Source organism: Sorex fumeus, unplaced genomic scaffold (assembly GCF_029834395.1).
Source record: "Sorex fumeus unplaced genomic scaffold, SorFum_2.1 ptg000051l, whole genome shotgun sequence".
NCBI lineage: Eukaryota > Metazoa > Chordata > Mammalia > Eulipotyphla > Soricidae > Sorex > Sorex fumeus.
Window position 1 is genome coordinate 18,908,931 of NW_026606108.1, and position 16,151 is coordinate 18,925,081.

The window sequence follows — 16,151 nt, forward strand, 5'->3', positions numbered from 1 at the left end:
GCACTAAAAATAAGTAAACCTCCTTAATGCTAACAGACAGTGGATAAGAACTTACTATAAAGTGACTATAATTTTGGAGATGTCTAGAATTATATCAACTTGTACTTAAAAAATCAATACTTGGAGACAGTACAGAAGGTAAGGCACTTGCCTTGTGTGTGGTTGAGCCTTTTCAATCTCTAGCAACACATGGTCCCTCGATCAATGCCACAAGTGACTCCTGAGCACAGAGCAGGAACAGACCCCGAGTACCACCAGGTGTGACCCTAAAAGTATTCTAAATAAATAAAATTCCCTTTTCAACTCAATTGATCTACTTATCGCAAAACTAAAAAAATTTTATTGGTTTTATGCTACAGACTCAAAATAATTTTTTTTTTTTTTTTTTTTTGCTTTTTGGGTGACACCTGACTTTGCACAGGGGTTACTCCTGGCTCATGCAGTCAGGAATTACTCCTGGCGGTGCTCGGGGGACTATACAGGATGCTGGGAATCGAACCCTGGTCGGCCACATGCAAGGCAAATGCTCTAGCCACTGTGCTATTGCTCCAGCCCCTCAAAATAAAATTTTTTTAAAAAGGCTTTTTTTTTTTTTTATGCTTTTTGGGTCACATCCGGCGATATACAGGAGTTATTCCTGGTTCATGCACTCAGGAATTACTCCTGGCAGTGCTCGGGGAATCATATGGGATGCTGGGAATCGAACCTGGGTCAGCCACGTGCAAAGCAAACACCCTCCCCGGTGTGCTACACTCCAGACCCTCAAAATAAATTTTTGACCAAGTAACACTCATATACTGAGCTGGACCTATAAGATTCTAAATAACCACACTTTTTTTTTTTTTTTTTTGCTTTTTGGGTCACACCCAGCGATGCTCAGGGGTTACTCAACCATCTTTTCAGATCACAATGCACTGAGGATAGAAGTGAATCACACACAGACATGGAGAACCAAGTGAAAATTAAACCTGGAAATTAAACAACTCAATGCTGATGCCAACTGGTTCAGCCCTTTTGGAAAACAGTATGGACGATTCTCAAAAAATTAGAAATTGAACTCCCATTTGACCCAGCAATACCACTCCTGGGAATATATCCCAGAGAGGCAAAAAAGTATAGACGAAGTGACATCTGCAACTGTTTGTTCATTGCAGCGCTCTTTACAATAGCCAGAATCTGGAAAAAACCTGAGTGCCCGAGAACAGAAGACTGGTTAAAGAAACTTTGGTACATTTACACAACGGAGTACTATGTAGCTGTTAGAAAAGATAAAGCCATGAAATTAGTGAAATGACTCAGAAAGAGAGGGATAGACATAGAAAGATTACATTCATCTGAGGAACATAAAGTAACAAAATAGGAGACTAACACCCAAGAGTGGCCGAGATTGAGATTAGTACCAGGAATTTTGCTCCATGGCTTGGATGCCAGCCACACATGCTAGTGAAAAAGGGAGCTCAGATAGAGAAGGGAGTACCAAATAAAGAATGCTGAGAGGATCCTCCCAGGATGGGAGAAGCATGCTGAAAGTAGACTATGGACCAAACATGACATGACTGCCACTCAATGCCTCTTTTGCAAACCACAACACCCAAAAGGAGAGAGAGAACAGAGGGGAATGCCCTGCCACAGAGGCAGGGTGGGATGGGGGGGATGGGAGGTGGGAGGGATACTGGGATCCGTGGTGGTGGGAAATGGGCACTGGTGGAGGGATGGGTATTTGATCATTGCATAATTGAAACCCAAGCACAAAATTTGTAAGTCCACAACTGTACCTCATGGTGTCTCACTAATAAAAAAAAATAAAGAAATTAAATACATATTTAATAACTTGAGTGAAAAGAGTAATTTCCTAGAAAATATGCCATTAAAATTAAATCAAAGTAGAGAATTTGAATAATTTCCACAAAAGGATTTGAAAGACAACATATTTAAAGTAACCAAGAATAGGTGAGTTTTTCAATAAGCTAAAGCCAATTGTCAAGAACCAGAGAATTCCAATATTATGTATACTACTCCAGTCTGCTAAAAATATTAAAATCTCTTCAATCTAAGAGATTAGTTATTTTAGTGTTCAAATCTGATAATACAACTACAAAACATGTAGAAGAAATTTAATGCCATTAAACAGTGTTTAAGTTTTAGCAATATAGCAAAGTGATAATATATGTGTATATATACACATATGTATACATATACATGTATATTATGTATACATATACATGGATATGCGTGTGATATATATAGAGAGAGTGAGAGAGAGAAAGAAAGAGTGAGAGAGAGAGAGAACAGTTCATTCCAGGAACACAAGAATGGTTGATTCAGCTCAGAAATGTATCATCATCATTAATTACAGCAACAAATTAAAGGCTAAACCATATGATTAAAGTAATGAAAACCAAAACAAGGGATTTCAAGATAAATAAAAATTCAATTATTCATAATAAGAATAAAGTAGCTTTATACTTGTTTATCACCTCATATAAAACATTTAAAAAAAAAGAGTACATTTTACCTGTTCTATATTATAAAACTAATTTACCTGTTGAGGAAGTCGAAACAAGGAATTCTTATAGAAAATATCCTTAGCCTGGCTCCAGGTACCATCAATGATGATGAGTGTCGAAGGATAAATAGGAGAATCTAATATAAATTCTTCCAAGTTAGCGGCTTCAGCTCCTGGATATAATATTAATGTACCAGACTTCTGACAAATAGATGAAAGTTCAGGATCTCTACAAGTTTAAAAATAACGTTTGTTAGCTTGTGTAGACAAAATAAGTTTTGCTGTTCTTACTGGACTTCATTCAAAAATAGATGTCAGAGTTTTCTGGCACTGGAAATGTAATACTGAATGAGATGGCCTGTGCATGGAATCAACAAAATTCAGGAAAAGGGGAAGGAGACAATGACAATAAACAGCATCTTCTTCACTGAAAGATGGCATTTACAAAATTGTATAGCCAATACCACATTTAACAATGTCCCTTAAAGTTAGGATCAAGATAAAGATATTGGCTTTCATCATTCCTTGTATACACTGTACTTATTGCAGCAGCAATTGTGCAGTAGACAAGGAATAGAAATAAAGGTACTCAGAAAAAATAGAAAATTCTAGGAAATCTAAAAAAATTTTACAATAAGCGAACTAAGAAAAACACTAAGACAGGGTTAAAATACAAAACACAGCTAGATTACTAGATACTAGAGCAAACACTTGAAATTATTTTTAAAATTCCATCTACAAGGGTACCAAAAGCAATATTCCGTAATCATTTCTCCAGGATTTCATCAGATCTTCTACCAAAAGCTCAAAACAGTCATTCAATTGCAAGAACCATATTAGTAATGAACTTAGTTTATTTCTCCTTGGTTTTGGTGGGACACCCAGCTGGTTCTGTGTTCAGGGGCCACACACCTGGGAGTGCTTGGGGTACCATAAGCAGTGCCAGGGATCAAATCAGGGTCAGCCATGTACAAAGCAAGCATTTCAACCCCTCTATTATGTGTCTAGCCCCAAATCAACTTTATTTTAACATCCATCAGAGTTCATACATCAAAGTATCATGACAGTATTATGAATCATGATACCTCAATAAAAATGGAAAACAGACAAAACAAAGAGAAAAAAAATCCATCAGAGAATGACTTACTATAGTACCATATTAGATAGCAAGAGAGAGTGAGGCTAAATCTAATATAAAATGACCATCTTAAAGGCACCTTTACTAAATGTGAAATAAACAGCACGCATACATGCCTTTTAGACTAAGCATATTTTGCTATGCTTAAATTCAGATAATGCCATCATTCTCAGGTTTTCTGCATTTGATCTGTAGTTTGGAAGTGTATTATTCTGAGGGGGAAGGTAGAACTTATTTTCCGTTACCCCCAATGTACCATGTATAGGGCTGGAGAGATAATACAAGGGTGAAAGTGCGTGCCTGGGATGTGGCTTACTCTGGCTCAATCCTGGACAGTATATGGTTCCCGGAGCTCCACCTGGAATGATCCCTGAGCACAGAGGCAAGAGTAAGCCTTACGCTTCACTGGGTGCTGCCACAAACAAACTATTTACCACATTTGGGACAAGCTGAAGAAAACTATTTTAAAAGATAAGTTCAGGGGCTGGAGCAATAGCACAGCAGATAGGGTGTTTGCCTTGCATGTGGCCAACCCGGGTTCAAATCCCAGCATCCCATATGGTCCCCTGAGCACTGCCAGGAGTAATTCCTGAGTGTAGAGCCAGGAGTAACCCCTGAGCATCGCCAGGTGTGACCCAAAAAGAAAAAAAAAAACAAAAGATAAGTGCAGTAAATAATAATAGTAACAACAGTTGTTGTTGTTATCAGTATTACAGTTTGGGTAACAGAATAGTGCTACTCTTTATGGTTTTGACATCAAGAGTTACTGCACCTCACCATCACTTCTAGTCTTTCCTTTTCCCCAAGACCCTCCACCCCCACTTGGTAAGCTCATTGTTATTAAAGGTCAAGGGTTTATCATCATTTGATATTGTTTACTCTCCTCTTTTGGTTCGCTATATGCCACAGGTGAGCGAGATCATCTAGCATTTGTCCTTCTCCCTCTAAAAAGAATTATTTTAAATTTCCAATAAACATAGTAATTCACCTTTCCTCACTGAAGCGCCGCCCAATCTTGACTTTACACTTGTCCTGGGGGAGGCACGCTGCCAGCAGAGGAACTGTCCGTAACACTTTATTTTCCTTTAATTAAAAAATAAAACACAATTTTTTTCACTTAAACAAACACACTTCTGAATCTTTCATGTTGAATATTTTATCTGTATTACGTAAATATTTAACCAAATTTTTTATTAAAAAAATGGGGGGGGGGTTGGCCTGGCAGGGCTGGCACTGCTCAGAGTGACCATATGAGATGCCAAGGTCTGGGGTGAGCAGTGTGCAGGGCAAGCACTCAACAGACTGTACTCTCTCTTCAGCCACTCACTGGTTCTTTTGCTACAATTCATAGTTTAATAATAAGAAGTTCTATCATTTCTCTAATTCATCAGTATGAAACATTATAAACATGTACACGTCTATGGGGGTATGCTCAGAAGTTTACTATTCAAATAACATAACATCAATCTAAATAATGTTTAAGATTATGAAAACTAAATTTGGTTAGCTAAATTGAATCACTTTCTGATAGACGTTTGCTATCAAGAGTAATTGCATTTTGTAGTACGTCATCTTGAAAATAATTGCTTACATCTTTGTGTTCAGAAAGCAAGGAAGGAAGTGCTCAAAATAACAAAGCGGGGATGGGGAGGGGCTGGAGGGACCTGGAAGATGGCTCAGTGGCTCAAACCCCATGAGGACTATTCTGAGTTTAATCCCCAGGGTCTCCACACTGCTGCAGTTTCAGAAATAATCCTGACAGCCTGTCGGTGGTGGGAAGAGAGAAAGGGAAAAAAAAAAAAAAAAACAGGGCACATCACTGGGATACAAAAGCTAATCATAAAGAACTCCTCACAGCCAAAATGATCTGAGTAACAAAATAAGTCACCTAGTATTTGGATTATAACCCAAGTATAAAACAGATCCTTGATTGATATAAATGAATGGTTGAACAAACAAGCAGGGGAAAAGAAACAAATCTCCTTTCAAAATAAATTGCCAGCAACAAACAGAAATATCCCCCAGCACGTGGGGAGATGGGTTAGTCTTCTTCTCCCACTGAAGTACAAGCTGGGTCTGTACTTCATTCTCAAAGGAAAAGAGTATAGAAAGATGAAAGAAAAATAACCCTTCGGTGGAGAATCTGGTAGTCATTTCTATAAATTCCACTTAATATCATTAGTGGGTGATTCTTTTAGCTATAAAATAAAAAAACAAACTTTCTTGGGGCTGGAGAGATAATACAGTGGTAGAACACTTGCCTTGTTCTACCACTTAGTTCAGCCCCCACCCCCCTATCCCCACCACCACCACCACCACCACCACCACGACCACCTCACCAGGAGTGACTCCTGACCACACAACCAAGAATACGCCCTGAGCACTGCCAGGTGTGGCTACACCCTCCTCCAAAAAAGAATCCTGTCATTAATGGGAGAAAATATTTGCAGGACACACATCTGGACAAAAGGTAACAAACATACAATGAACTCATACAACTTAACCAAAAAATAAAACCCACAAATAATCTAACAAAAATTGGCCAAAAGATCTGAATAGACATGTCTCAAAGAAAACATGTATATGACCAACAGACATGAAAAGATGCTCACTCTTATTATGGAAATATAAATCAAAACTACAAAAAGATACCATCTAACAGCTGGCATCAAAGACTAGTAAAAAGAACGTTGGCAGGGGCTGGAGCAATAGCACAGTGGGTAGGGCCTTTGCCTTGCACACGGCCAACCCAGGTTCGATTCCCAGCATCCCATAGGGTTCCCGAGAACTGCCAGAAGTAATTTCTGAGTGCAGAGCCAGGAGTAACCGCTGAGCATCACCCCATGTGACCCTCCCCCCCAAAAAAGAACATTGACAAAGGTGTGGAGTAAAACGAACCCCATACACCACTGGTGGGTATAAAACTTGGAATTGTCTCTATGGGAAACAGTATAGAGAGTCCTTAAAATGTTAAAAACAGACAGGGGCTGAGAATATGGCTCAGGGGTACATTTGAGATGGAGGTTTCAATGCCTCCCCCCAAAAAAGAACTTTATCTTTCATCATAGATATTTTACTAAATGATACTAAAGCACTGAGGTTAACTTTACCAGGGTTATAAGGTATACAGACTTGAACTCAAGCAATCTAGCTCTAGAACCCTATTCTACCTGCAGCACTTGGTAAATTCTTTTCGAATTCATGAGGATTTTTGCTCTTATATCACTCCAGTCATGCAACTTCCAACATTTTTTACATAATAAATTATGATTACACAGACGTCATTCATGAATGACCAAGAAGCCGAACACAACATTTATTTCTTATAAACTTATTTTGAGGAATAAATGTCCTCTTTTTAATCCTTAGTTGAATACATAGATATGTCTGTTCTTAGAAATGCCCCATCATATCCCTTCCAAACCATCTACTTCCTTTCAGTTTTCATTTCCCACAGCTCCTAAAGCCTATTTAAATAACCTTCAGTCACTTTTTACTGTGAACCCATCCAACTGACATGCTTCTTATTGAAACCTGTGTGTTAAACAGAAGGCAACCCAGTAATATCACTAAGTTGGACGAAGACTAGAAAGTTACTTGGGTGATAAGGAAAAGTATGAATGTATTTGGATATATCAAAAATACATTTTCACCACACAAGCATGGAAAGAATGATGGAAGAACAGAAGCAATGAAAAGAAGATGGAATTTTAAAAAAAGTAACTCTATGGCAAACCACAATACCCAAAAGGAGAGAGAGAGCGAAAGGGAATGACCTGCCACAGAGGCAGGGGGGTAGGGGAGTGGGAGGAATATAAGGATCACTGGTGGTGGAGAATGGGCCTTGGTGGAGGGATGGTTACCCGATCATCGTATAACTGAAACAGAAGCATGAAAGTTTGTAAGTCTACAACTGTACCTCATGGTGTATCACTAATTAAAATTAAATAAATATGTGTATGTAAAAAAAAAAGGTATACTTTCTAGCTCAGAGAAGAGAGAGGGGAGAGGAGGCAGGGATTAGAAAATATTAAAATTACCACAAAATAATAAAAGCATCTGCATTCTAAGAGCTATCTCAAGGAAAAGGATAAGGCACCACACTATTATACCATTCACTATGACAAAAGAAAATACCATTTACTATCGAAAGTTTTCACCAGGAATTTCTCATTGACCAGTAAGCTATCATTTTATGCAAATGGAGCTACAGAGTGATGTAAGTTTAAATGTAGTAAAATAATGCTATTCACGTTACGATGCTCACAGAGCATGCTGCTGTTAACACTGAAACACATGCTCACACACACAGGAAAAAAAAACGTTTTCTCAACAAATGGAATGTTTAAATTTGTATAGGTTGCTTCACCACTTGGAAAAAGGGGGGAGGGGGAAAGATTAGTATTTTTCACATCTTAAAGTCTTTAAGTAACTATAGGCTTTAGAAATAATCCTTCTTCAAAAGCATGATTTGATATCTGGTATCCTGGCTCGTAAATGCTAGAAGAGCTTAAGCATCAGCTTATGTTGAACTGTGGTTATTTATAACCTCCTTCCTCCCCTCCTCACTAATACCAGCAGTGAATAGCAACATATACACCATAACATACATAATTCAATATAGGAGGGTATTAACTAAAAATGTTTAAGTCTTTATGTGAAGCATCTATACTATAAAATGCTGATCTATTCATCTAAAACAATTTTTAACTTGTACATTTATTTTTGTAATGCTTCATAACTATAACATTAATGTTCTAAAGTTACATCTACTTTAATAGGAAAATATATCAAGGAATATAAGCTATGATTAAAATAAAGCAATTATTTTCTTATCTCTCTACTCAAAAAAACCTCAGAAATTGTTCAAGTTCTAAATTTCTACACTATTTAATAATGACCTTATGAAACGATACCATCTTATGAAATAGAAGCTTTTATCTATCTCCAAAGGCTATTGCATTTTTCTGTAAGATAAGAAGTACAAGAAACTATTTTCCCCAAATGCCACAACTTATTTTCAGAAAAGCGAAAAAGCTGGGAGGAATGAGCATTTTCATCTGTGTTTCCTCCTGTACTAACGTTCTTCATGAAACTGTGGATCTGACAAAGCTCACTCACCTCTGCTGGATGCTGAATTATGTACAAGTGAGTGGAGATGTGCAGAGGATGCACTGGCAGAAACGGACACAAGCATACTTTAATAGGCCGGCTAAAGGGAAGAAAGAAAAAGAAAACCTGTAAAAAATGTGAATGCAATGATATAATAACCACCTAAAATCTACGCCAAGATCCCACTTCATTATATTAAAAGGTCTTCTAATACTTCATTCTTTAAAAATGAACAGAATAAACTGAATCACAATTTAGATATGAGAATTTGGGGTAAAAATAAAAAATCAGGTAGTAAATTCTCTGCTTCTACTTTGCCACTCTAAATTATATTACCTAAAACAATATTACATAGAATCTTCAGTGGAAAAACTCAAACATTACCACAGTCCTATATTTGTGAAGTAACATACTAACTTATATTTCAAATAAAAAGGAAAGCTAAAATTGTATAAACAATTGTGCATACAGAAAGCTTTTAACAAGATAATATATAAAAAATAATCCTGAAGACTCCACTAAACCCTACTAGAAATAATAAACCACTAAAGTGGCAGGCTATAAAATCAATATACACAACACGATTGCCTACAGCCCAAACAAAATTATTTTTATCTACTAAACTTTTACAGAAAAAAAAAGTCCTACTATAGTATGATTTTTAGCTAGCCATGTAACGTCTTGCCTAACAGACTGGTTTCTATCATTTAGTAGACAAGCCAACTACTACGCATGTTTTTAATATCTGCATCTTTGTTACTGCTCATTAAAAATGTCATAAAGAATCTGTTATTAAAGTGAGCCAAACTTTGGGGCTAGAATGATAGCACAGCGGGTAATGCATTTGCCATGCACGCGGTTGACCCAGGTTCGATTCCCAGCATCCCATATGGCCCCATGAGCACCACTAGGGGTAATTCCTGAGTGGAAAGCTAGGAGTAACCCCTGTGCATTTCCAGGTGTGACCCAAAAAGCAAAAATAAATAAAATAAATAAAGTGAGTCAAACTTCACTGGAGGGACACTTAGAATTATACACAATGTCAATATAACTGAAATTTCTCTGAAATATCAATAAAACAACTTACACAAACTACCATTTTTTGAACTCCACAAAGACAATTTATATTCAATGAATTCAGTGAAATTTATATTCAATAGACTCAGTGAAAATGTCAAATAAGACCCAATTTTAAAATAATAAATCAAACAAACTTTTGACCTTTTAAATGACAACTTTGAAAATCTAAATCTCTGTAGAGAAGACAACTCTCTACAGAAATAAAGTTATCTATGTTATCCTTGAAATTATCTTTCAATAGAAACTACACAAACTCTGCTCCAGAACTCTACCCATTTTTCATTGGAATATAACTGTCAAATAACATTATACTAGTTTTAGATGTTAGGTATGTTAGATATAATCATTTGATGACCTATATACCGTGCAAAGTAATCACCACAGTAATTCCAGTTAATATCCACCATTTTTTCATATGATGAGAATATTTAAGATTTATTCTTACTTTCAATGTGGTATTTTGCTTACATTTTATTGAAGTAACACTGACTCGTAATTTCATGTAAATTACATAGGGAATTTATGTAATCTATAATATAGTTCAATTTATATATAGTTCAACCTCTGCATCTACTACTTTATAATCTACCCAAAAGACAAGTTCTCATCTCTCAATCCGCCCCTCTCCTTAACCCTTCCTCTGTGATGGCTATCATTTTAGTGTTGTTTCAAGTTCCAGAACACAACATTACATATTCAGATTGTTTTTGTTTCGGGGGTGGGGGTATGGGGTGGGGGGGAGGGGTTCACACTTGGTGGTGCTCAAGGCTTACTCCTGGATCTGTGCTCAGTGATTATTTCTGGCAGTAGTCGGGGGACTATATGTGGTGCCAGGGACCAAAGTAAGATTGACCTATACAAAGTCAAGTGCCTTAACCTCTGTGCTATCTCTGGCCCCAAACCAGCATTACATTTCAACATTACATTTCTATACTACATAATGAGTACCAATGAAAGACTAGTCTTCATCTATCACCAAATCCAAACAATTGACTCCCTTTAACTGTTTTTCCTACACACACCCCATCCCCATTCCTAGTGATAGGAACAATTCAAAGGTTCAGCAATGAAATACTATTTGAGTCCTCCAGTGACAGAGGCCTCCAGGGCCATACTCAGGGTATCTTTGTATTTTTTTTTTAATTACAGTACTGTGATAGCTGAGTTTAAGGCATACAATATTTCACCACCAGTGTCACCTCTCTACCAGTTTTCCCAGACCCCATCCTCACTCCCAATCCACCCACCTTCACAGGTATATCACAAAGTTCAGTGACTGCAGCCTAGATTTCATGTTTTCAATGTTCTTGAGTCTGTACTTTGGATATAGCTACCAATGTCTCTCTTGAAAATAACCCACTTCTGGAGCCAAAGAGATAGAACAGCTGGAAACAGGCTTGCCTTGCATGTGCCTGACCCGCGCTGATCCCCAGTACCCCCAGATGGTACCCCAAGCCCTACCACAAGTGATCCCTTGTGCAGAGCCAGGAGTAAGCCCTGACTGAGCACAGGCAGATATGGGCCCAGGCCAAAATAATATAACCAGCTTCTCCAGCTAAAGAGATAATCCATGTGAGAAAGACAAGGCGCTGAGTTTGATCCCCAGTACTTCATGGCCCCCACTTCCGGCACTGCTAGGTGAGGCCCTGAAGGTCTCTGAGCACATAAGTGACACCTATTTAAAAAAAAAAAAAAAGAAACTACTTTTAGGGCTGGAGACATAGTACAGCAGGTAGGGCACTTGCGTTGCACACAGCTGACCCTGGATTTGATCCTCAGTATCCCAGATGGCCCCTGAGCACCGCCAGGAGTAATTCCTATGCACAGAACCAAGCGTAACTCCTGAGCATCACTGGGTAAGGCCAAAAAAAAAAAAATCATCCATCATCATCATCTGCTACTCTGGCCATCACACTCTGTCCCCTGATTCAGGTGGACTTTTCTTAAGGCACTTCATCTGACCTTACATTACTGGAAGTGACTTTTCTTCCCTCTAATGCAAGTTCTATGAAGGCAGTTGGTCTCCTTTCTCCATTTTTCTATCCCAGACCACAGCCCCACAAACTACCCACAACTGCTGTGTCTTACTTCCGCCTTAGGATACCTTTCCCCTCTTCTCCAATTTTTCAGCCTACTCCCTATTTCGCCCCTCACGGAGAGCCCAGCAAGCTACCGAGTGTATCTTGCCCACACGGAAAAGCCTGGCAAGCTACCCGTGACATATTCGATATGCCAAACACAGTAACAAGTCTCACAATGGAGACACTACTGGGCTCGCTCAAGCAAATCAATGAACAACTGGAGGACAGTGACAGTGACCCCCCATTTCAAAACTGTTGTTTCCTTTACTTCTTTAGAACTTAAGCAACTGGTATTATAAATAAAATGCGTAGTTTCATAACTGCTTTTTTTTTTATGATTTGTGACCATTTGGGGAGAGGATGGCATGCAAAGGGCAAAAGTACTAAAGCAACACAGGCACTGTGTAAATACTGTAACAGCTGTAAAGCTAAAACTCATAGTTTTGACTCCAGCTTTGACGTGCTCATAAAATTTCATTACCTAGTTATTTTAAAGCATGTCTCCCTTATTAACCTAATTCTAATTACAATGACCTCAAACTAATACAACCCTGGTAATTTAAAGCATTTTTTATTTCCAATTGATCAACTTGAAACTTGACAGGTTACTTTATAAATTGAATTTGTGCTTAACGGCAATTCTTCTCAAAGATCCCTCCTCCACAGCGGTCCACCATGGTGACTAGCTATCCAACTACTCGACTATTTCTTACCAAAAGAGTTTAAAAGTGGAAAGAAACTGTTCCCTCAGTCTAAAATCTTTTCCCAGAGAATATAAAGTCCCCAGTTCAGAGTTAAGTTTTAAAGGCTTATAGATTTCAAATCAATAATGGATCAAATAAATTTTCCAATAAAAATTGTTTTAGTATAACACATAAACATATTCTTTTAGGTCAAATAATTTATAAAATTCAACACACTTGTAGACAACTTGCTATATGCCAGGCCTGCAGAATAATAAACAAAAAAAGATTCCTTCCCTGGCAGAGCTCAATTGTTATCACTGTGCCGGAAAGATTTTTTTAAGTAGTCACCTACCTATGAAATACAATGGCTGAAAGAAGAAAAAAATACCAGGTAACTACTCATCAAAACTGATTATCTGAAAACAATGAGCACTGGGGTTGGAGGACTAGTATAGGGCCTTGCAAGTGGCCAGCCGTGGTTCAATCCCTAAGCACTGTATACAGTCCCCCAACCACCAACAGGAGTGATCCCTGAACATAAAGCCAGGAGCAAGCCCTGGGTAGCACTGGGTGAGGCCCAAATTCAAAATAATAACAACCTCATTTTAAAACAAAACTCGACGCCATAGAGTCCGTCTAGGGTAAGGGTGGCAGGGTGGCCATGGAGACCCCAGCATCACAAGGCCTGCACAGCACCACATCCTTGCACCCCAGCACCAAACAGCTGCCCTGCTTGCCCAAGAATCATCACCCCAAGCAAGCCCCCTGAGCACTGTTTAGGAGTCCCCCAAAATATTAAAAACTAAAATAGTTTCACTTATATAGTTTCACTTATATATGGACATGAAGAAGAAATATCTGAGAAGATAAAACGGCCAGTTGGGTAGAAGTTTAAGGAGTAAGTGTTCTCATCACTTTGCTTTGCTTTGCTTTTTTGTGGCTGGAGATCGAATCCAGGGCCTCAGACATGCAAAGCACATGGGTCTAGCACTTGAGCTCCATTCCCGGCCCTGGGAATAAACGCTATCATGTGCTATTGACAAAAATCTGTCTTGTTATGTGGCGTTGAATAAGTCACAGTGTTCAAGTTAAAGGCACCAAGAACCTTGCAGGCAAATCCCATCCTATCTACAGAAATGTAGGCGTATGTACGAATACTATTTTTCAGCTAATGTGTAAATACAATAAGCAAAGAAAGAATTGAGATTTTTTTTCTCCCTTACTCTATATTTATAACACATCATAAGTACAAAATGTTTTACTTTCTATCATTGAGGTTTATCATCTTTAAAACTTCTGTTAACTTGGGCTGGAGCAATAGTACAGTGGTAGTGATAGGGTGTTTGCCTTGCACATGGCCAACCAGGGTTCGATTCCATTTGATCCCCCAACCCTGCCAACAGTAATCCTGAGCTCAGAGCCAGGAGTAAGCTCTGAGTATTGCTGGGTACAACCCAAAAATTTAAAAAAAAAAAAAGTTGAGAGAGAGAGAAGAATAAATTTCTATAACCCAATAATGCTAATTCTTAAAACACAAATGAAATTTTTAATAAATTTCCCTGGAGGGGTCTTATGAAACAACTTTTCCTTCTCATTAAAATATGGGTGTAAATGCGTAGGCTTCTGCCAGACTAAGCCTGGCTTCTGAAGACAGCTGCGTTTCCAGGGTGACCTGTCACTCTAGGCCTGCCTTCCCAGCCAGCCTGCAGGCAAATCCTATCATATCTGACAAGCAACTACAGGTAATTGCAGCTACCAAAACAATGTTTTTCCAAGATTTAATTAAATGCCTTACATAATAGCCAGGGAGAGCTAGTTTTCTCATAGTACTGACTTTAATCAAGATCATCGCACAGCAGCAAACAGTAAAGGCTAGTAAATAGAGGAAGGGGAAATTACAATTTGACTCCAGGGTGGAGGTGCCACTCCCCGAGGCAGCCCAGTGCTGACCACTCCATGTTGTGCCGCTCTGGCCAGGGGTGCTGCCAGGGGTGCTGGGGACCCTGTGACACAGGATCAGGGCCGGAATCTGGACCACCATGCAAGAAGGCCTGTGCTCCAGCCCTTTAAGCAACCTCCCCGGCCCTCAGATCTACTCTGTTTGGGGTTGGGGGGGGTGCTTGTTTTTCTAGGAGTTGGTAACACCCAGCAGTACCCAGGAGCTACCACTGGCTGTGTGCTCAGGAGTGACGCTGGGGGTTGCTCAGGAGACCAGGAAGTGTTGAGGATCAAATTAGGAACAGCCACATGCAAGGCAACTGTCTTATTTCCTACACTATGCCTCCAGCAAAATCACTATTTTCAAAGAACATTATTTACCCACTGAACAAAAACAAAACAATTCTAGACTCCAGAAGAAAATAGCTCACCTCAAACTTCCCAAGATCAATAGATATTTTATAGTCCCAACACAATGAAAAAGCAAACAAGGAATTCCACCGTCTATAGACTAGTAGAACAGATATACTTCCTTACATAAAAATAGCAACAATGTTCTAATTTTGAAACAGTTTTGCAAACATAACACTATAGTGCCCTCTGCTGTCATTTTGGAGGAACTTAAATTTCATCCAACTGTTTAACCAGCTGAGCTTGTAATAGGCTAAATTAAAATCAAAGGGCAGAAAATATTAGATCCGTTATTTCTTTGTTGATATAGTCTATCCAAGAAGTAGAAAAGGAGAATGTTTAATGACAACGGAGTTCTCCAACTGTTGGGGAGGGCAAACAAAAAATTCAGTATTAGTTATGAAGCTGAAACTTTAATTTTGAAAGAAGAGGTGGGGGTGGGAAGCTCAATCTTGGGTATATATATGACTTACTGGGGATTCTATTAGGCAGGGGTCATGCTATAATAAATTGTTTCTCTGAAAAAAATTCAAAAATTTAAAAAATTAAGGAACAAATAATCTGCTGGTGGACTCTTTTTTTTTACACTAAAACTACCTTCAATATAATCAAAGAGAAGGCAGTTTTTCATTATAATACCAGAGATGTAGCTCAGTGGTAGAGCATGTCTCACATGTATAAGGACCTAGATTCAAATACTGGCACCCATTACTCAAAAAAAAAATTATTAATATACTAGCCTTTCATTTTATAAAAGAAAAACAGGTAACGTCTACCACCTCTACAATGAGCATAAATACCAACAGACCTCACCAAAATTGTCATCACTGTATTATTTCATGGGCTGGAGCAATAGCACAGCAGGTAGGGCGTTTGCCTTGCATGCGGCCGACCCAGGTTCGATTCCTCTGTCCCTCTCGGAGAGCCCGGCAAGCTACTAAGAGTATCCTGCCTGCACAGCAGAGCCTGGCAAGCTCCCCCAGCCCCAGTGTATTCAATATGTCAAAACCAGTAACAACAAGTCTCACAATGGATATGTTACTGGTGCCCGCTCAAGCAAATCGATGAACAACAGGAGGACAGTGCTACACTGCTATATTATTTCATCTTATAACTCCTTCAGGAGTTTAGAAAGGAAAGCTTAGGGGGGAAAAATATATATATATATATATATATATATATATATATCAGTTATGAGA

General features: G+C 38.6%; 1 protein-coding gene across 1 annotated transcript in view; it reads right to left on the reverse strand.

Moving 5' to 3' along the window:
• The window catches only part of DTWD2 (DTW domain containing 2), an 85,850-nt gene that overhangs the window by 57,156 nt on the left and 12,543 nt on the right, over positions 1–16,151 (reverse strand). The window contains exons 2-4 of the mRNA XM_056124632.1: positions 8,766–8,856; positions 4,633–4,727; positions 2,543–2,735 (exon numbers count right to left, since the gene is read on the reverse strand). Of these exons, the coding sequence (XP_055980607.1) occupies positions 2,543–2,735; positions 4,633–4,727; positions 8,766–8,856 (379 nt within the window). The remainder of the gene's footprint in view (positions 1–2,542; positions 2,736–4,632; positions 4,728–8,765; positions 8,857–16,151) is intronic.